This window comes from Nannospalax galili, unplaced genomic scaffold, assembly GCF_000622305.1.
Source record: "Nannospalax galili isolate Female #2095 unplaced genomic scaffold, S.galili_v1.0 scaffold620, whole genome shotgun sequence".
NCBI lineage: Eukaryota > Metazoa > Chordata > Mammalia > Rodentia > Spalacidae > Nannospalax > Nannospalax galili.
The window spans coordinates 769,023-791,133 of NW_008346824.1; the positions used below are offsets into that span (position 1 = coordinate 769,023).

The 22,111-nt window shown below is 39.5% G+C and overlaps 1 protein-coding gene across 4 annotated transcripts in view; it reads right to left on the bottom strand.

Annotated features, from left to right (window-relative positions):
- Lrrc6 (leucine rich repeat containing 6) overlaps positions 1-22,111 on the bottom strand; it is a 119,366-nt gene that overhangs the window by 47,315 nt on the left and 49,940 nt on the right. For 3 of the 4 annotated variants that reach the window (XM_029568364.1, XM_008843179.3, XM_029568365.1), the window contains 5 exons: positions 20,375-20,566; positions 16,038-16,112; positions 11,527-11,592; positions 8,173-8,242; positions 7,033-7,128 (listed from right to left, as the gene is read on the bottom strand). In XM_029568364.1, the coding sequence (XP_029424224.1) occupies positions 7,033-7,128; positions 8,173-8,242; positions 11,527-11,592; positions 16,038-16,112; positions 20,375-20,566 (499 nt within the window). The remainder of the gene's footprint in view (positions 1-7,032; positions 7,129-8,172; positions 8,243-11,526; positions 11,593-16,037; positions 16,113-20,374; positions 20,567-22,111) is intronic. The other variant, XM_017800631.2, reaches the window with a different exon arrangement.

Consider the following 22,111-nt stretch of genomic DNA (forward strand, 5'->3'; position numbering starts at 1 on the left):
ACTTACCCATCATCAGGAATTCTGTTATAGCCACAGAAAATGGGCTAAGAAAATAATTGTAAAGCAATACTAACTGATATTATTGTCTAATGTTAATTAGTGATAATGAATGATATTAGTCAAAAGTATGTCTCAAAACAAGTATGTATTGTGTCCCAAACACTGTTCTAAGTGCTTTAGTTTTTATCAATTTGCATCATCTTTACAGTAAATTTTTGAGGCCAGAAATAATATATTATCATTTTATACCTGAGGCATCCGAGGCACAGAAGAATGAAATTTTCAAAATTGCACAGCTGCTGAATTAAATTGGATTTAACTTGAGTTCTCTAGCTCAGAGCCTACTCTTTTAATCATTGTTCCACCGTGTCTAGGTGGATGGCAACATGAATTATACTGGGCTTGTTCTGGAGGCAGAATTTATTAACGCTTATTTTAGTTAATCTGGAATAATGCAAATGGAGAAACAATCATGAAAAGGCTAGAGAGAGTTGGTAATTAAGGTAGATTCATGTTTTAAATATTAAAATACAATTAATACATTCACGCATTCAAAACATAAATTGAACAGCTATTCCTTACCAGGCTCTCTTCTAGGTAACAAGTGACAAGACAGGCAAAGAAAGACAGAAACCCTCTTGTCTAGAAGCTTATACTACTGTTGGAGGAAACAGACAAACTGCCAGGTGGTAATAAGCTGTGTAACAAAAACCACAGCAGGAATGGGTTATAAGGAATGCAGGAGGAGGAGAGGGGTCAGGAAAGGCTGACACTTGAGCAGAAACCTCAGGACTGGAGAGATCATCTTGTGTGAATGTCTGGAATCCCCAAAGAGGGAGCCAGGGTAAAGGTCCTGGAGAGGGACACTTGTCAAATTATAAGTAAGCCAATGAGGCTAGCATGACGTGAGGGAAACTGGTAGAAAATGATGTCAGGGAAGAAGATGGGAAGAGTCGGGTATCAGGGAACTTTGCTTTTAACTTTGAATTAAATGGGGAAAGTGGCATGGTCTGATCTATATTTATTATACAGTGGTCATTCAGACTGCTGTACAGAAGAGCAGCTCTACAGAAGAGCAATGAACTCTTAGTGGGCAGATGGCACCATGGGTCTACCCTTCTTGACAGAATGCATTTAATGTAATAAATGCATGGACACTGGTGACTGAGATTCTGTTTACATCACTCTCAAAGCAAAGATTAATGAATGAGGAGTGCTGGAAGCCAGGAAGAAATCTCACTGAGCAGTGGGCAAGACAGAAAAGCCTGTGACATGGAAGTTTCCTACTCTATTTCCCAGACATCCACTCTCCATTGCTGGTGCTGCCTCTCTGAGAGGCCGGAGGGATTCATCATCTATCATCCCATGGGCCACTTCCATCCAAACAGCAGCGCCTGAGGGCACAGAAGACGCAGTGTGATACTGCATGCTGGGAAATATGGTGCCCATAAGAGAAGCTATGAAAATGGTGAACTTCCTCAATCTAAAGTAGATGAGATACTAGGGGGTCTAGACTGGATGTCAGGTGTGAGAAGCTTGCCTTTTGGTCAGCACTCTGAGCAGACCAAGGCTCATGTAACAAGAAAAGATAAAAATATCATTTGACATCATGAAAAAAAAATCTGGATGAAGAATCTAATAAATATCAAGCCAGGCCTGGTAGCACAGGTCTGGAATCCCAGTGACTCAGGAGGCTGACATAGGAGGATTTCAAGCAGGTTCAATGATTGCCCGAGTTACAGAGTGACTTCAATGGCTGCCTAAACAATTCAGTGAGATCCTTTCTCAAAGTAAAAAGGAAGAAAAAGGATCAGGGATATATAGTTCAGTGGTAGAGAAGTTGCCTAGTAATACAAAGTCTTGCATTCAGTCCTCTGTACCTAATTAAACAAAAGTCACAGTGGATTCAATAACAAGTTTTGTGACCTTGGAAAACGGACACAAAGCTAATTATTAAATTCAACAAATAAACATGGTATTGTCATCACAAATTCAGGACCAGTAAAATAGGTTAGTCTTCCAAGGTATTCTTTACAAATACATCACAAAGACAAACTTACAGAAACGCAAAATCACACACATACCAAAAAAAATCACAGAGAGACTTAAAAATCAAATCTGACATGCTTCTTATTTATTCAAACTTTCCAAGTATTGTAAGCTACTAATCTTTTTCACTTAACATGTGGACAAGTCTATGAATGAAGTAAAATGCTAAGTATCTAACTGAATTGATATTTTTATTAAGTGGATAATGCATTTTTTTTGGATAATGCATTTTTATGTATTAGGCAAACCTCTTTGAGTCAGGGCTTTCAGTTACTTGAGGTCAAAGTCATCTTAATTATATGTTTCTTTTTCTCAATGAATTTCATTTTGTTGTATATGTTTAAGGCTTACAACATGACCTTATAGCATACAGCAGGTAGCTCAAAGGTCACCATAGAAAAGTTAGTAATCACCATAATAAAGTTAGTCCATCATCTCAATTTCTCTCTCTTTCTCTCTCTGTCTGTCTCTTTGTCTCTCTCTCTCACTCTATGTGTGTGTGTGCATTGTGTGTGTATGTGTGTGTGTGTGTGTGTGTGCATGTGTATGTATCAAGAACAACTACAACCTGTTCATTTAGGGTAACTCTCAAGTACCCAAACAAATTTATTACCATCAGTGCTTGTGCAACAGTACATCAGACCTCTAGACTAGTCCATCCTACATATCCACTAGTCTCCATCCTCTGACCTACATCTTCCTATTTTTTCTCAACCCTTCTTTATAACCATCATTTTGTTTTCTATCTCTGTATATTCAGATTTGAATTCCACATATAAGTAAGACCATGCAGCATCCTTCTTTCTGTGTCTGGCTTACTTCACTTAGCATAATGTCCTCAAGGCTCATCCATCCTATGGCAAATGTGTTTATGCATACATGTATGTATATATAATATATTTACATGCACCAAAGTTTTTATCAATTCATTTACCAATATATACTGAGATTTAGTCTTACAGTATGGATTAACCTCCCAAGGATTTGCCTTAGCAATCATAATGCTGGCCAGACTTTATACAGCTTCTCAGTAAGTCTAGACACATAGAATACCTCAATGGATTAATCTTCAGTTCTTTAAATGTTTTACTCAATAGGAAGTCAATTATGAAGATGCTAATTTTCAGCAACACACATGCTAATAATAAATACAAATGAAGTTACTTTTATCAAAAATTGATAATCTTTAGAAAAAAAGTTTTATTACCGAGTTTACATTCTTACAGATAACTGCTCATGAATGAAAAACAACTAATTTTAAGCAAGAGATTATTCTTTGAAGTTTGTTTTAACTGGCTACTTTTTAAATGGAGCAATGACATAAGATGACCCATCTATACATCAGTGTTTTTCCATATGTTCAGATACACACTTCAAAGGAAGAACAGTATTCAAGTTTATCACTGAAGACAAACTAGAACCATCTACAGACCACCTCTCTACATTACCTCATCATTCAAATAAGTACTTTTTTTCTTTCTGTAATAAGCCATTTTTTATGGTTTTCATGTGTTTTAACATGAAACATGTAGGCAACTATAAAAACAAACTGGAATTCTACCTTTGTCTCCTGAGGTACTCCTTGGGAGACAAAGGTAGAAAGATCCAGAATTTGACTCTAACCTGTGTTATTGGATAAAACTCTGCCTCAAAAACAAAACAAAGTGATAGCTCAGGAAAATTTTCTACAACAATAAGAAAATAATTTAAAAAATTATTTTTAGTTTTCATCAACATTTACCATCAAATATGTAAAGTAGAACTATTTGAAAACTCACTCAAAACCTCAAAATACTATGAAAAAAGAAAAAAAATTTAAAAGGAGAATGCAAACAGAATGCTTCGTTTATTTAAAAGACTCATAAGCAGTGACCATAGATCTCTTTCATCTACTGCCTGGCTTGACACCCTGAGGAAGATACCGAATCACAGCTCTGGCTTTCCCTTTAAGAAGCAGCAGTCATCACACTTCTGTCTTCCAGTTAGAGTGGAAGTTTCCAAACAAATGGAAAGAGAAGATTGTTGAACATGGTGCCGTGCAAATGTCTGTCATCAAAGTGCGAGGTAATTAAGCTATCTCTCAGATTTCCCTGTAGATATTCTAGTTAATACCAGAGCATCCCTTTAATTTGTTATGGCTACCAAGGACAACATGATTCTTACAGTACTGTTTGTTATTTTATTGCTTGACAACAAATTGTACTTGTTATTTTTTTGCCTCGGAATAAAAATACATAATTGATTATCTATGATCAATCTGTTGGAAAATTGGTTACAGGAAAATGACGGACTATTAGATCACAGTGGAAGCCTTATTGGTTAATCACGTTTATATTTTTCCTAGCAAACTCTCCTCTCCATTAACCTTTCCTTCTTTGGCAAGGGAAGCCCGTTACTGGATTTCTGCTGTGTCCCTTGAAATCTAAGGGACACTGACCAGGGTGACCCCACCTTAGCTCTTGGGATGAGGTCTAACTGAGAGACATCAATCAAAATGTCAGCATCCCCTTGGCAGATTGATTCAACCACTGAGGATGAAGCTAATGAAGACCAGACAGACTCCTTAGCTAACTGGCTTACTCAGTCTGGAGGGACTTTTGTTCAACAATGATGAGAGATCCTCTCCCGTGTCTTTGATTTCTGTCTATTTCTATTTCATGGAAGGGGAGGGCAGGAAGCACGCTCTCTGTTACGTATGCTCATCTCATGGAAGACACTAATTTGAGGGTGTGATGGCATTTCTGAAAGACCCTGATCCCATGCTTGGAGCCTCCTTACTATTGCTTACCTTTTTAAAATAAGATAGTTTCTTTATGGTTGACGTCAGTTTTATGAGGGAGATGACATAGATTATAGCAGAAAATACTCTAACTTGTTTAGAAAGCCTGTAACAGGGAATCCAGATACTTCATATGGACAAATAAATTTTTTTAAGTTGGTTTTTTTTAAGTTGGTTTAGCCTGTTAGTGTATCAAGTTATGCCTTAGATATTCACCTTTGAAATCAAAGGCAAATTGCATAAAAATGTAAAAAGAGACATTTCCACTCTTTGGAAGTTATAAACACTGTAACTTTAATCTACTGGGGAAGTACAGCCTGTGTTTTATCTTCAATTTTCTACTATATATTCAATGAGTCTTTTATTGGTGGATCATCTACAGCCTCAAAAGTACACCTCTGATTCTTCATCCCCCTAAAGCCACTGGCCCATTAACTGAGTCCCATTTCAGCAAAATTTCCCAAAACAGTTGTCTGCTAATTCTGACAAGTTTTCAGTCCTGTTATTCTGAGGTGACTCACTAGGAGATGGCCTCCATCTTGACAAATCCAGTGATTACATCTGTGCAAACTTCCTCCTTTCTTGAAAGTTTGCTCTCTAGGTTGCCTTGATGCTACAAACTTTTGTTGGTCTTTCCAGTTCACTGATCATTGATCATAATTGTGTGCTTCCTCTTTCTCTCCTCAATCTCAAAATAAAAGCCTATCCACACTCCTCCATCACTGCTCCACCATGGGCCCACTTCGTTCCTCCATCTCCACTCTCCTGACAGGATCTTTTCCAGCCCCTTTTCCTAACTATCATATATGTCCCCATAATTTCCAGTTCCCTGTCTCTGACCCATGCTTTCCAGTGAGCTTAAGGCTATCTGAGATATCAACTGGATTCCTTGAGGCATCCAATATTTAAAATGGCCACTTGAGCCCATGATCCGTTTCCCCCAAATCCCATCATAGGCTTCCCTATCTGAGAAAATGACACCAGAATATAACTGTTAGTTTGACTTTTCTACATACTTTGGGCACTCCCCTCAAAAATACATCCTTAATTCAGTGGCTCTTAGTTCATTCAGCCCCTGGAAGAGAATCTAGCTGGTGGCTAGTGTGCATTCACTAAATATTAAAGAATGAAATCGCAGTTCACACCTTTGTTGTTCTACCTTGGTTTATCTACGAACTGCCTCTGGTTTCTCTAATACACCCTCAGTAACAAACTGCATCAAGAACGAGGCTTCAATCTACAGTCACCTGAGAGTTCTCTCCTATGTGCCTTCTTTTCCTGTCCTCTCTCACACACCTGTCCTACGCCACACAGAACCACTTCCCAGTCACACGCCATATTCCACCTTTCACACCTCCTTGACATTTGGCTTTTCTATTTTCCATGAATAACAGTCAATTCATGCTTCAAAACCAGTCACATATTTCCTCTTTATCAAATTAGAGTCAGTAACTCCACTAAATCCAGCATAGCTTTATAATTTTTCCAACTGTAGTAGAGTTATTTGCTTATAATCTTGTTCTTTCATTAGAATCATTAAACACCTAATTTCTTATTCACCTATAGGCCAGAATTTGGTACTAGGTCTACTCCACAAATGCTTGCTATACTGAATTGAATGAATGCTCCTATGCTGCATAAAAATAAAATATATATTAGCAACACTATTTCCCCAAATGAAAAAGTTTAAGTTAAAACGGTATCTGCTCTATATAATAAAAATAATACTGTCAACATCACTGTGTGCTAAGTAGACTGTAAGTTTTATATGCATGCTCTTCCTTTAAAAATTATAGAAAATAGAAGTCTGGAAGTATTAGTAACTTACCTAAAGATACCAAACTATCAAGATGAATATTTAGAAATCAAACACAATATCCTTAGAGGTCCAAGGCCTGTTTGAGTTCCATGTATTAGACATGATTACCAGGACCAATCTCACCTAGAATCATGTGATCTATACCAGCAACTTCTACCTGGGTTCTGAACTGATGGTAAAGGATGGAGGATGAGTCACCTTGGGCCCAGCCACACCCCAGTCTCAGCTGTTTCTTCCCATAGGCCTTTGTCCTCCTCCCTGAGCAGATGAGAGTGCATTCCGTATCTTTTCAACTAAAAGTGCCCTGATGAGGAGTCCCCAAAGGCCACATTCCTTCAGAAACCAACATGCCCAGTCTTGAAAATGATCCAAGTGCACTTCCTACCTTTGGCATGCAGATTACCAAATGACCCGTTGTCTGAGACCTTTTAGCAGAACTTCTGTCAGGTTGGACTTCTGCAGAAAGGATGAGCTGAAATGGCTGGAAATAGAGAGGAACAGAGAGCAGGACATGTTACATGAAAGCCTGCTGCAAGAGGTGTTCTCATTGCAAACTCATGATGCACTGTTCAATTAAGACACGTGCTAATGCATATTACAAATATGCTATAGAAGCTGTGTTGGTATGCATGGACTGTGTTTCCTAGCTCAAAGATTAATCTAAAGAGTAGTCACCGGCCGCAACCAGTCAAAGCCTCAGGAGTCCACTTGGGATGGAAAATTAATTTATAGATAAAACATCAAAATATTTCCATTTTAATGTCTCTAGGCTAGCCGTTATGAGTGCTGAGAATCAGCAGAAAAGAAATGCTATTTCAAAATGATAAAATTTTAGTTTTGTGGATGGAATCACTGACAACTTAGAATGGGCTTTCCATTTAACTTTATGGTCATGTTAGCAGCTTTTAAAAAATACAACACAGCTGGGCGTGGTGGCGCACGCCTTTAATCCCAGCACTCAGGAGGCAGAGGCAGGTGGATCTCTGTGAGTTCAAGGCCAGCCTGGTCTACATAGTGAGTTTCAGGAGAGCTGGGGCTACAGGGAGACCCTGTCTCAAAAAGACCAAAAAAAAAAAAAAAAGTACAGCACAATGGGGTGGAGAGATGTTTAGCAGTTAAGAGCACTGGTTGCTCTTGCAGAGGACCAGGGTTCAATTCCCTTCACCCACATGGTGGCTAACGACCATCCATAACTCCAGTTCCAGAGGATCCAATGCCCTCTTCTGCTCTCTATGGACATTCCATGACATGGGTGCATTTACATACATACAAACAATACACTCACACATATATATGTACAACACAACAGGCCCAGGTTTAAGCATCCATGTTCCTGAGATACACAGTGGTAACAGCAGTTCCACCATGGAGCAGTCCCGTGGGGGCTATGAAACCATGGGACTAGCAAAGAGGGCTCTGATTGAGTTCTACTTTTTCTGTCTTCCTAATATTTTAAAAATAGAAACCATACAGCTTAGTTCCAGGCTTGCCTTTTAAAACTGTCATACTCCACCATTATACTTACCTTTCCTTTGACCATGACTCGCACATAAGTTGGCTGCACATCAACCTCAATTAAAGAGGTATCCATGTACCTTCAAAATTAAGCATACCAAATCTTGTAATTGTCAAAAAAAAAAGTTTGAAGAAATAGAAATTCAAAAGCATACTTATGGGACCATTTTAAATGGAGAAAATTTTAAATGTTCACATTAAACCAGTCCTAAAATATTAGCCTTAAATTATTCCCAGTTCAGTGGAAATTCAGTATATCAGCAATTTCATTTTTAGACATACAAGTACATTTGGCATTGATTGCCCCTAGCCCAAAAATATCTGAGGTCTGAAATGCCAGAGCTTTGAAAAAAATGGCCTGTCATACTCATCCATGAATATTTTATTTTATGCCCCTAGAACTTCAACAGCTGGGAATACTGAACCCACCGCTCTGGCCAACAACCACCAGCTCTGCTCCACACTGCTCTCCCTGCCCTGCAGCTGTTTTGCAGCGGCACTGGGCCAGTGCTCCTGAGGAACAGCTTGGTTTCCCTTCGCAGGCACAGGCTGCTGAACAAGCAAAGCCTTCCACGGATGGCAGCCACCCAAAGCCAGGTGGCCATTATTCTCAACAAATGACCGAATGGAAGGTTTAGATCTCACGTCACTCATTAAAATAAGGTTAACAAAATGATTACTTGTATGTATTTTAAAACCAATTTGTGAACACAAGGAAATGGGGCAATGGCTCAAACATCACAAATATGAAAACAGGAAGGCTCATGTGGGTGTGGGAAGGTAGAGGATTCAGGTCCAAGCTTTGAAGCCATACAGATTTGTGAGGAATTCACTCCACTGATTCCTACTTCACATATATTCCCTAACCCCTCTCATCCTCAGTTTTCTCAAATGCTTAGTGAGGCTGCTACCGGTGTCCACCTTCTAAAACTGTTCTGAGGACATACAAGCAGCATCTATTATACAGTTAGTGTTCAAGAACCATGTTATTAGATTTAAAAGTTATAATAAAAAAGAGATAAGGTTCTTCAAGATAATGTGTAATAGTTTCCAGTTTTTGCACATTCTTTCCCATGCGCATGGACTCATGACATGTTGATTGGCTCCTGCCTGCAAGGCTTTTTTCTGTCTGAAACAGTTTTTTTTTTTTTTTGGTTCCTTGTAGAGCAAATTACTTATCATCCAGTTTCAATATTCAGTCAACAACTTCGGTTGGCCACCCCACATTACCAGCCACCAAGCCCACGCGGCTGCTCTGTATCGCCAAACACCTTCTCTTTCCTTCAGAGCAGGCTTCTCCCTCTGTGACTACTCACTAGATGCCTGGCTGCTTAATGCCTGTGACCCTGTCTTTGGAGGGGGGAGGTGTAAGGAACAGGAGTATGGCTGTATCTGGAGTATGCCAGTGACAATTTCCTCATACCTAGAACAAAGGAGGTATTCTATAATTCTTTGTTGAGTAAAGACATGAAGCATATTTTCATGAAGGGGTCGAACTTCATATATGTTCTCATGTGCCAATAATGTTAGCAAGGAATTTAATGCAATTCCAGAAATCAGATCTAAAATGGGAAGGATTTAAAAGGACAAAATGGAATACTGACCTGGAAAACAACAGAAATGAAGGTGGAGGGCTGCACAAACAGGACATATCAAAGCAGTGGGGGGGAAGATGGAACTTCTGTAAAAGGCAGGTGGGCAGAGAATAGACATAGGTAGTGGAAAGGAGAGTCTTGTGTGAAAAGGAGGGGACCACTCATCATAGCCAAAGCAAAACAACACAAATGTCCACCAGTTGAAATACCAACAATATGCATTATGTCCACACAATAGAATATCATGTATGTACAAAAAAGGAAGGGAACCTCAACACACAGCACATACGCCTTAGCCATAAAGACATTATGATAAGTGAAAGAAGTCTGACACAGAGGCCATATAGTGTATGATTCCATCTGTATAAATTATCTGGAATATACAAATTTAAGGAAAACAACTTCCGTTAGTGGTTACCATGGGAGGAAGAAATGAAGAGTGCTTAATGGATACAGGGTTGAGGTGAAGACGTTTTCCTGGAACTAGACAGTACTAATGGTCAGACAACATTGTGAATTTACTAAATGCTATTGAATTATATATTTTAAAATGGCTCAAGTGGTAAATACTAAGCTATGTGTATTTTACCACAATTACAAAAGTGAAGTTGGAAGAGGACCTGAGGGTTTATGTTCTGGCTCCTCCAATTATTGTTTATTTTGACAAAGTTCACTCTGGAAATATACCTTTTCTTGGGTATTTATAGAATAATAGTCTCACTTCCCACAGTTACTACAGAACCAAATGAAATACAGTCATTTAATACACAAAGACCTTTCTTCTAACATGCATGTAAATGTTTACTGACTGCATGATTGCCATCCACTCACTCATTCATTCCCTCCAGCATTTGTGGACCTCCTAATAGGTCCTGGGTACTGCTTTAAGGTTCTGGAGCTACAGAGACTAAATAAACTTTCTGTCTTGGCCACAATTTTTTAAAAACACAAGTAATTTTATATGCTGTCAGAAACCAATCAAAAAGCAAGGAGAAGTGTAGGGGAATTCTAGGGCAGGTGGGAAAGTGGGGCAGAGTCTCATAAGATGACATCTCATCATGCTGATGGGCAAGGACACTGATGATGATGATGACAGAGCCACAGGGAAGCAGGTACAAGTGGATCCCACAATGGTTGTACAGTGTCAAGTAACAAATCAGAAAAATAACCTGGGGCTCTTCTGATTCCTGTTACAGGGAGGGTGGGAGATGATACAGGCTGAGAGTTCAGTGTCAAAGCCAAGACCTTCAAAAGAGAAGCATAAGAGTCTTTTGAGGCCCTGAGGGACAACAAACAGGTCACCTTGCCACTGTGGCCAGCCTGTCCACTAGAACAAAGTGCAAGTGAGAACCAGTCATAAGGTGGGAGAACTCGGAGCAGAGTGTCTCATGTGATCAAGGGATCGAAGATGGAATGAGAAGGGGAGGGCTGGCCAGAGGTTTGCTGTCATGCCAAAGCATTTTGAAAAAACAGAGAAGGGCTGTCAGAGTAAAGTGACAGTTGTTAAGAGCAGAGGAGCTCTTGAAGATGAGCATGGGAGAACAGGGCAGTGCTGAGAATCATTTCAACTCTGCAGGATTCCGGCGTTCATGGTTATGGGCAGTGGGGGCCATTGCTTTCCCCTTTCATCTAAAAATAAGTGAGCTCTCTAGCTCTAAAAAATGGCAAACCAACTTCTATTTCCACATGTTTCAGAACCCAAAAACTGCTAACTAGAAAGAGAACAGATAGAGAGGATATGAGATAAATTCACAATAAAATGGCTTTACCTATAGACAGCCAGGTCCAGGATGAGCTGGTTATGTTTCTCATCATCCTTCAAAGAGAAGTCGAGCCTAAAAGGAATACATTTGTGGGGCGGGGATGATTTTAAAACATTGTACAAATAACCCCATCATGTAATCAAAAGCAGGCTTGAAAATAATTATGTAAAATGTTCAATGACAAACTTATTTTGGTCATTAGACAATCAAATACCTATGCTAATTTAAAACTTTAAAGAGAAAAAAACAGTAATATATTCAAAGATTTTTGCTTCTATTCAACTATTCAAAATAAAAATTGTGTACTGAGAAAAAAAATAAAAAAAAAACTTTAAAGAGATCCAGGCAGCCTATCAATAAATTGCTCTTGCTGACTTTGTTGACATGTGAGCTTTATAAGGTAAATTACATGCAAAGCATCGGCTTTGGTGCAGAGATGGAGACATCTGGTGGCTGAAGTTTTCATTTTCATTTCATTTGACTGCCAGAACCCAGCTAGAACATGGGTTTCTTATGGAGACGCCCATGCTGCATTTGCATGCCCTGTCCAACATCCCCTCCTTCTTTTCCTTTGCCACAGTTTTCCTCCCCCATCACTGTTGCCGGCCCTCTTGCCCTGGGAAAAGGCTGAGACATGGCCAGTGGTTGATGACTTCTGTTTCAGAAATGAAGAAACAGAGGTTCACAGAGGTGTGAATACTCAGAGAGAAGGCTCAGGAACCTGAATAGACAACATTCAAAGCCCTCAGCCTTTCAACTAAGTCCTCTGGCCAAATCCTAAGTATAACTTCTTTACTGTCAGCATATTTAGAATTACTTGATCAAATTTATTTTGAGCAACTCACTTATTATACGGCAACCTTTATAACCCAGTAACACTAAAGAATATATGCTAAATTATTTGGAAAATGCAAAGTTAGCTCAAGATTTGGCTGTCAGCATTAGAGCTGCTGTGATGGGGATGCTTGTTGCTCCCCACAATCTAGCCATACTGGGCTTATGCAAAGTCTCAAATGAGTTGTGCACTCATCTCCTGGAAGCCTTCTTATATGCTGTCCTCTCTTCCCTGATTGCTTATCGTTCAATTCTCCAGCCAGCCAACTTGAACTCTCTTCCTCTATTGATTAAAGCTAATGTTAGAGATTTTCTGTATCAAAGATTATTCATCTCTGCTATTTCCCTTTATCTACAGTAACAAAACACTAAGAGGCACATGGCCATGTAGAATAAAGGCGCCATTTTCCAGTCTCCCTTCCACCCAGATGAGGCATATGAAGGAGTATGTTGTACGGAGCTCACCAGAAATTTTCCTTAAGAAAAAATGTGCATGCCCTTTCCTGGCTGCCTTTATTCAGGTGAGAATAAAAGTTCATAGAAGGCAAACACACGAATCATAGAAACTACTTTTCAAGTTATTGCAATTGTCCAGGTAAGATGGAACATTGACTTGAAGGAGTTAATGAGTAGTTGACTTCTGGTGATATTGATATTGATAAAACCAGAAGGAAAAATCAGGGACAAATCCAAGGGGGTTTGGTCTTAGTCAATGGGTAGATGGTTGTTACTGAGATGGAGACAGTGGGAGGTAAGCACAGTAAGAATGGGAGATGGAAAGCAAGAGTTCTATGTTAGTTGTGCATATCTACAAACTGATGTCACCTAGCTAACTGAATACAGAAGCTTTGAACTCAGGGCAGACCCTGGATCTTCTTATGAGTAATGCAAAGATTTGGTGAGGTCCTCGAATGGTGAGCATGACAAGAGAGGACAGCTGGGCAGCATTCTCTGGAGCACTCAGAAGACAAAGCAAAGAATCCTGCCAAGCATATGAGGAAAAGGAAAAGCCTGCTTTTAACAGGGAAGGTAATCCTCAGTTAGATCTGAATCCCCAAGGTACAATAAGGCACAGACTAAGCTTTGAATGCTATGTAAATGCTGAGACCAAAGAAGTTTCTTGACATACAATATGCAGAAATGGTTTCAACAAGAAATGTGATCTGACAAACTGGAGACTCTGAGTATAGACAACTCCACTGAGAACTTTGGCTACTGCATGGAGCAAAGAATGAGAAATTGACAGGAATTTGAGGAAGGCAGTCTGTATTGTTCTTTAAGATCAAACATATTGAAATATGCCTGTATGCTAGTGCCATTGATCCAGCAGAGTAGAAGGAAGTGATTCAGAACAGGGGACAGTGAGAAGCCAAGCCTTTGATGGTAAGAGAAGCTGGTTCAGTGAGCCAGCAAGGGGCTAAGTTCTGACAGCAAATCCACCCATCACAGCACTAGAGTACCGCATACCATGTACGATGGAAAATGTCTGGTTGATTCTGTTTTCTCAATGAAGAAACAAGGTCCTTAGGTTAAGACTATGGAAACATAAGGTGGTACTGGAGATAAGGAAGAGGAAGAGGTGTCACTTCTGCCTACAAGTGACTAAGAGAATGCATACTAAGACAGTGCAGGGGACCACAGTCAACCTGAGACCTGTGGTCATGCACCTACAGACCAATCAACATGTAGTGATGGGGGCACATAAAAGCAAGCCCAGTGAGTATGCAGAATATGCAAGATTAAACAGTGATGGGATTTGTGAGGTGATGATGATGGAAGGCTGGAAAAGAGAGAGCTGAAGATCCACTAAGGATAAATTTCTGTGAGGAACATAAAACCAAAGCAGGAAGAGAACATGAAGGGGGGAATAAGTAAAGCTGTGAAATGGGTGGATCCCTGTGTGAATGGGGCCTGTGGCTGCTGGGGTGGAGGATGTCTGGGGATAACGGAGAGGTTGCTTAGTGAGATACTGGAAGGTTCAGGACATGGGATACAGATGGCAGCAAACCAGTACCATGTGGCTGAGTGGAAGAAAAAGATGTCAAAAGTGAGGTGGTCGAGGAGCTCAGTGGTCAGGGCTTTGGGTGCCTCACACACAAGTGTGATAAAGTCACCAGGAGAAATAAGGAAGAGGGAGATGCAGGTAGAAAAATGGAACTCTGGGTCCTAGAAATTTCCATGAACTGAGAAGGTGGGGTTTGGGGATTGATTGGTGTTAACTGACTAAGAAGACTTCAGGAACTGTACCTCAGTAGTGCTGGGGAATTTTAGGGAGAAGGGAGTCAGATAGTCTACAAGTTGCTGAAGGTTATATCTCAGGCCTGTGGAGAGGGAGACCAGGATCAGAGGTGGGGACAGGAGCTTTAGTCTCAGTCTGTCAACACTGATGTAAAACACCTGAGGGAACTGGTGGATGATGGTGATGTATAAGTTACAGAGGATGTAAGGTGCCTGGCAGTTGCAGAGAGGGAGAGAGGCAGAGAGGGAGGTAGTTGGGATAGGGCTATAGGAAAGAATAATTCTGAGGAGGACAGATGACCTGGAGCATGAAGGAGGGGTGTTCAAAGTATGGAGGGACTCCGCAGTAGTAGGGAGTGAACAGTAATTCTGCATACAATCTCCTTAAGGAAAGGTGGTTAGTACGGAAGGAAGAGCAGTGTTTAGTGAAGAACACACAGAGCTTACTGGGTGTCCCTTATTCCCTATTGAAGCTAAAGACAGACTGTCTTCCTGCTAGACTTTTAAGCTCAGCGAAGGCAGCTCCTGTTACAAGTGCTGCTATATCCTGTATCATGCCTACTGTCCGGCGCTACATTCCTGTCTGCTGGATGAGGAAAGTGTACGGCAGGTAGAAGGTTAAAGACTTGATAATGGAAATCATTAGAATGTGGACAGTATGGGCAAGGCAAAAACATTACCTGAATAGCTACGTGACTTTGAGCAAGTCCCCTCACCTCTCTGACCCAAGCTTTGGACTTGCAGAGATGATACTCTGTCTATCACACATGACTTCTGGGAGGATGAGCAAGGCCTGAGATGAGTCTAGACTGCCTTTGCTGTGGTAATGACACAGCAAATGAAATGATGATAGTAAATAGGTTTTGACTAATGAAATGAAGCAAATGAGATTTAGCCTGTAGGCTTGTTATCTGTACTGAGGCTACAAAGGCACTTTGGGCCTGCTTTCTAGTTCTTGGCTTTCAGACAGACAGGGTAGATCAGGTATTATGAGGCTCTAGGATTTCCACTTTTCCCTCTCTCCTTGACTGAGGAATTCATATCAATATCATCCCCTGGCTTTGGAAGGTTTTGTAGATGTGTTTCAGAGAAAAACATAGACAGATCGGAGATGCCTTGATGCTCTTAGCCAGATTGTTCATGGCAGAGTTTTAAAAATTCATCAACACAACATTGATGCAGTGGCAGTTTTCAGGCATAAAACTGTATATGAGCCAAGGTTTCATGGAATGCATAAATAACGAAGATTTCCATATGTCCGGATCACTTTCTAGATGCCAAGGGAATCACACATTTGAAACCAGCAGAGATGCTTGGCTTTTAACTACTTAAAGAATGACAGTCTAATTATTTTCATCCAACCAGGAAGGTCAAGGAATTCTGCAGAACGAGTCTATCCCCAAGACCTCACCACAACCACCTTCCACGTGATCTCACATACGTACTTGGCCTCATTAACATTTAGGACCTTCCCATCTTCAGTGATCAAAGTCCGGGGTGGTTTAACTTTCTCATTTTTGCTTAAGATGGAGGGTGATGAGCAAGAAAAAACAAAAACAAAAAGAACATAAAAGTTAGTAATAACTTTTCATGAAATACTGTAAAATTTTTAGTCAGACATTTTAAATATATTCACAATTCATTTATGGAATCAATCCTCTTAATTCTACGCTGCAAGTTAAAAACCAAGCTAATTTTTTCATGATTATATCTATAACTATCAAGCAAAAAATATGACCAAGACAATTTGCCAGAGAATTTGAATGGGGGAAGTAAATTCCTTTTCATGAAATACCCATGAATATTTAAATGAGTCTATTTTATGCATGATTTGCCCAGATAACTGTCAATTCCCCACTTGTGTGTAGAGCTTTTGCTCTAGTTAAAATTGCAGTTCTTGAAATATCAAATGGAATCCATTCTTTCAAAATAAAAAATACCAGTACATATGGATCCATGTAAAATGATATTTCTCACAGCATTGTTTATAGCAGCAAACCCTCAGAAATGCTGTGAACTGTCTATCAATGGAAGATTGATTGGACCTACTGTGGCATGCTATACTGTAAAGCATCTCACAGCTGTTAAAAATGTGTTTGCTCTTGATATACTGACGGAGAAAAATGCTGATGATGCATTTAGCAAGAACAAATATATAACATATAGTCTACTTTCGTGTGTGGTGCTGAGGATTGAATCTAGGACCCCATACATGCGAGGCAAGTGCTTCACAACTGAGCTACACCTCAGACCACTTCTTCGTTAGCAAACCACATTAGCAGAGGTAATTCACACAATTACAGAGGAAGAAGAAATTATGGTGGCATCAACCCGAGCTTGTTAACTCACTCTGCTGTATGGCAGCATCAGCGAAAACCGAGTATGTGGAATAAAAAGTTAGCAGTAAATTTCTGCTTACTACAAATGTATTTTAAAAACTTGAATAGGCATATGGACAAGTTCTAAAAGATGATATAATTATAGGTAATGATTTACCTTGAATTCTAGTGTCTTCTTAATAGAGATTTTTGGGCTAGTTAACTTTATTTTTGTTTTAATCTCTCAATCTTTTGCATGATAAACTGGGCCTCCTGATCCAATAAAGCTTATTTCAGTGACTCAGTGTGGACAAAAGCTCAGTTAGGATGAAAGGATGGTTCTTGTCCCTGCCTCCTCCAAGCTTAATGGAAAGGACCAGGCCTTCAAACAGACATACATCTCAAAGATTAGGATTGGACAAGAAGCAGTAAACCAAACAGGATGACAGACCTCCTTCCAACTGAGCTATACTTTAGTTGTCAAAGAGAACAAATTCTCCTGGCTTGAGGCTTAGTACAATATAAATTACCCACTTCATAAACATGACCATCACCTATGCAGGTACATGAGTATATGATGGAAATTCTCTAACTCTACAAATATGTAGAGAGCTCGTGAATCTGCAAAGAACCTTCACATTTATTGGCTCATCTGATTTTTTAAAAATATTTATCATTTTAATTTTATATTTATGAGTATATTCCCTGTATGTATGTAAGTACACCTGTGTCATGCAATGCCTGCAGAAGTCAGAAGAGGGCATCAGATCACTTGGAACTGGAGTTATGGATAGTTGTTAGCCACCATGTGGGTGCAGGGAACTGAACCTGGGTCCTTTATAAGAGCAGCCAGTGCTCTTATCCACTGAGTCATCTCTCCAGCCTCTCATTTGATATTCTTAACAGTGGAGAGTGTACGTAGGTGTGATATGTTCTGCTTAACAGATGGGAAATTAGGTACTTGAGCATCACCTGCAGAGTAAGCAATGGGGTCAGGAGATAAATGCTCATTTTCTGATGTTACTGCTGCTCTTCTCAAATCAATGGGTTGACTTCTCCATGACCAAATCACCACATTTTACAAACAAAATCTTAGATAAACTTTGATTCCTAATTATTCTATGAAAGCAGTAGAGATTTCTAGTCTTTCTACTTAGTTTCTTGCTTTTCATTGACAGTTGTAGGGAAATATGCTGTGTTAAATTCATCTCATTGCCATGCAGATGACTGTATTTCAGAGCTAACATCACATTCTCAAGCTCGTAAATTGCAAATATTCCCATCAGTGATATATTTTACACACTAGGTTTCAGCAAAGACATGAGTTGGAATGATAGAAGGCCTATTTCTGTAAAAAACACCCTGGATAAAAGTAGTTTAAGCATCCTTGTTGCTAACAAGTTGTGAAATTATATCTCAGCTCTTCAAAAGTGACATCATATTGTTAAAATGTCCAAGAATACTGTACCATGAAAACAAAATGCTTAATGAAACTAATTTTAATTCTTCATGTCAGAAATTAATGGAACAGACTGAAAGAAACTCATTCATCTGAGAAAATTACCTTTTCCTTTGAGTTATAATTTCATCTTCTAGCCTGGCCTGAACTCTTGCTAGATAGATGTAAAATGGCTAAAAAGTCTAGACATAGAAACAAAATCCTATCTAAGATGCCATAATTCATGAAGTTCTAAAGATGGTATTGTGATGGTCTGAATGGGAAATGTCCCCCATACTCTCAATTATTTGAATACTTGGTACTTTTGGTGGCACAGTTTAGGGAGGTTTAGGAGGTGTGGCCTTTCCGGAGGAAGCATGTCATAGGGGTGGGCTTTGAGAGTTTACAGCCTCACCTCACCCCCATTCACTCTCTCTGCTTTGTATATGCAGTTGAAGATGTGATCCCTCAGTTTCCTGTTCTAGCTGTCACACCACTACCCTCCCCATTATGAACTCTCCCTCTGGAATAAGTAAGCTTTAAAAATAGGCTTTCTTCCTTAAGTTGCTTCTGGTCATAGTATTTTATCACAGCAACAGAAAAGTAACTAATACAGGTATTTTGGTATCAATGAATGTTAACCAATAAAACTCAGTGGAAAGCTGTATTTAACCCAACCTGAGGAGCTATTAGAAACCAATGGCGGCTAGGAAGGGGAGAGTCAGTCTTTTTTAAGGGTGTGACTCTTTTTAGGTTAATCAAGGTCCAGTGGACAGATCCATACCAAAAGATATTTGGTGACAAAAATGTGACTTTATAGACCTTAAAATATATAGAGCATACAAAATTGTGTAGAGGGCAGTAAGGGGGAATGCACAAAAATTCAATGAAAAATATACAATGAAACAAAAGAAAAAGGTGGAATGAGGATTTTGAACTTGTTGCTCTAATAAATATTGCTTTAAATATATGAAATTTGCAAAAAATCAATTTAAAAAAGGAAAAAAATAGGGTAACTTTCAGACTTTATCCAAGAAATTGCTGTGGGCAGTGAATGGTGGTTAACAGAGAAACTCACAACTGGTCAAAATGCAGAGAATAAGTGTTATTGTAGTGATTAGCCACAAATGGAACAGCCATATCACACACTATCTCTAAAGCTCAGGGACCATTGTGGAAGAGAAGCCAGAAAAATTCTAAGAGCCAGAGGTCAGGGAGGACCAGAGTAAAACAGTATCTTCTGGATATCATAGGACCACTGCATCTATGAACACACAGAAGCTGTGGTCACCCACACAAGATCAAGCCAGTTAACACTCTTACATGGTGTGGGAAGCAGTTGAGGAGCACTCACCGCTACCTGAGGAGATATGGACAGTTGGTGGCTTATGGGGAGGGAGAATCATTTTTCTTTAAGGATATAGACTCTAGTAAGTTGGCTATGCTCCAGTGGTTGGCCTCATATCCGGGAGTATATGGGCAGCACAAAATAGAGTCAGTGAGTTATTAAAGAAAAAAAAAGGAAAAAAAAAAGACACGATGTTGGGGGATACAGAGGGGGTAACTCTGGGAGGAACTAGGGGAGGAGTGAGGGATGAACATAATCACAATGTATTATATGATAGTCCCTCAAAGTTAATAAACATATTAAAAATGAGAATAAAAAGAAGAGGCAAACTGTGGGCTAGGGAGATGGCTTGCAGTTAAGAGCACTGGCTGCTCTTGCAGAGGACAGACGTTTGGTTCCCAGCACTCACATGATAGCTCACAACCATCTGTAACTCCAATTCCAGGGGATCTGACACCCTCTTCTGCCCTCCAAGGGCACTGTATGATACGGGTGCACTTACATGCAGGCAAAACACTCAGACACATAAAATAAAAATAAATTCAAAAGTAGAAAAAGCAAACTTCATGTGTGATGGATAAAAAACGTTTAACAGATTAATGGATGAAATAATATGCAATAATGAAAACAACCCACAGAGTGTTGCCTCATTCAATGCTAGGAAAAACAATGGAATACCTTAATTTTTCTTGGGCTTGACGTTGTTTTTCCATGTGTCTAAGAGTTTCCAGTCTAGACTCAGGAGTAAAGGAAGAGGGCTTATTCCAGAATGCCATGTCATCTTCATTCTCATCTAATGTCCCCATGACGTGTTCCTCTTCCTGTGATTTCAGTACCTGCAGGTGGTCTTTGTTCTCTGTGGAAACTGGGCTGGACAAAACAGACAGACCCAGAGTATGTTAGCCCAAGAACGGACATAGAGGCCTCATCCTCAAGGCCTCCTCTTAAATACTTCATGTATTTTGTGAACTTCATACCTCTGAATAACAAATGTCTCTGAGAGTTCATTCATATGAGCTAAGTTGGAAGAAATTACTGCATTATCACTGAGGCAGGCACTCATCTTCCATCATTAAAATGTTGTAGCAGCCAACTGAGTGTTCTCATGAGTTACTTGGGAGCTTTATAAAAAGTTCAGATTTCTGGACTCTCATTAGAAAGACAATTCAGTAAATATGAACTAGGTCCAAAAGTTCTTATGGTATTGCTGGAGGTTCTGATGATCAGTCAAGCAAGGAGACCACTGAACCTTAGCAGCTACTCCACATCCAGCCCTGATCCTTCAATTCCTCTCTCCACACCACTCCTAGTTCCGGCTGGAATAGGCAATTTTATCATTTTGCTTCCAGGTTCTTCAATAATTCTACCTCTACATGCTCTTCAGAGATACACGGGGCTTTTTATGGTATGGCCTCCACTTCATTTTCCATGGTTAACTTCTGATTATGCAGTTTTATGTGGTAACAGTTCTCTGTCCTCTCTTTTATCCTCTTTTGTGTATTGTCACTGAATTAAATGATCTCTCTACATAATTGAATGAGCATTTTATGAGCTATTCAGCATTTGTTCAACATTAATTCAAGAAATTTATTGAGCCAGGCACCAGACACAGAATCCTGAGCAAGACAGACCATGATACCACTTTCAGGATGATTCTGCTCTAGTGGAAAGAAAATCATGCCATTAAACAAAAAACACTGGGTGTGGCCTCTTTCCCCTCAGTCCTCCCTAGAATACATACTTTATTAGAAAAATGATATTAAATAAAAAATTTATCTGAAGCCTTTATTACTGAGCATAGTAAACAGTAATTACTCAGTACACATTAGGTGTTGTGGTGTTTACTAAAACATGGTAATATAAAAGTTTTGTTAGTTGATCTTCAAGAAAAAAAGTTTTTTGGACTGGAGAGATGACTCAGCGGTTAAGAGTACTGGCTGCTTTTACAGAGGGCCTGGGGTTCGGTTCCCAGCACCCACATAGTGGCTAACAATCTTCTGTAACTCCAGTTCCAGGGGATCTGATGCCTCCTTCTGACCTCCATGGGCATTGCATGACACAAGTGTACTTATACCACATGCAAGCAATACACTCATACACATAAAAAATATTTTTTAAAAATATGAGAGATTTTTTCATAGAGTTGTAACAAAAACACTAAAACTATGAACAGAACACTTAAAATGCAACTGTATATTTTAATGAACAAATGATGCAATTTCTTTCCTGAAATTCAGAAAATACTATGCCATGTAACTGTACTTCTTTATGGAACTGAAAAAGGGATCTGTAATAGTCCAGGAAGTTCTGGCTGTCAACTGAAATAACTCACTCCATTCTTGTGTAACTTTTTTCTATAAAGCTACTACCTGGTTTACTTTTACCTTTTATAATCTAAACTAAATCGTAGTAAAA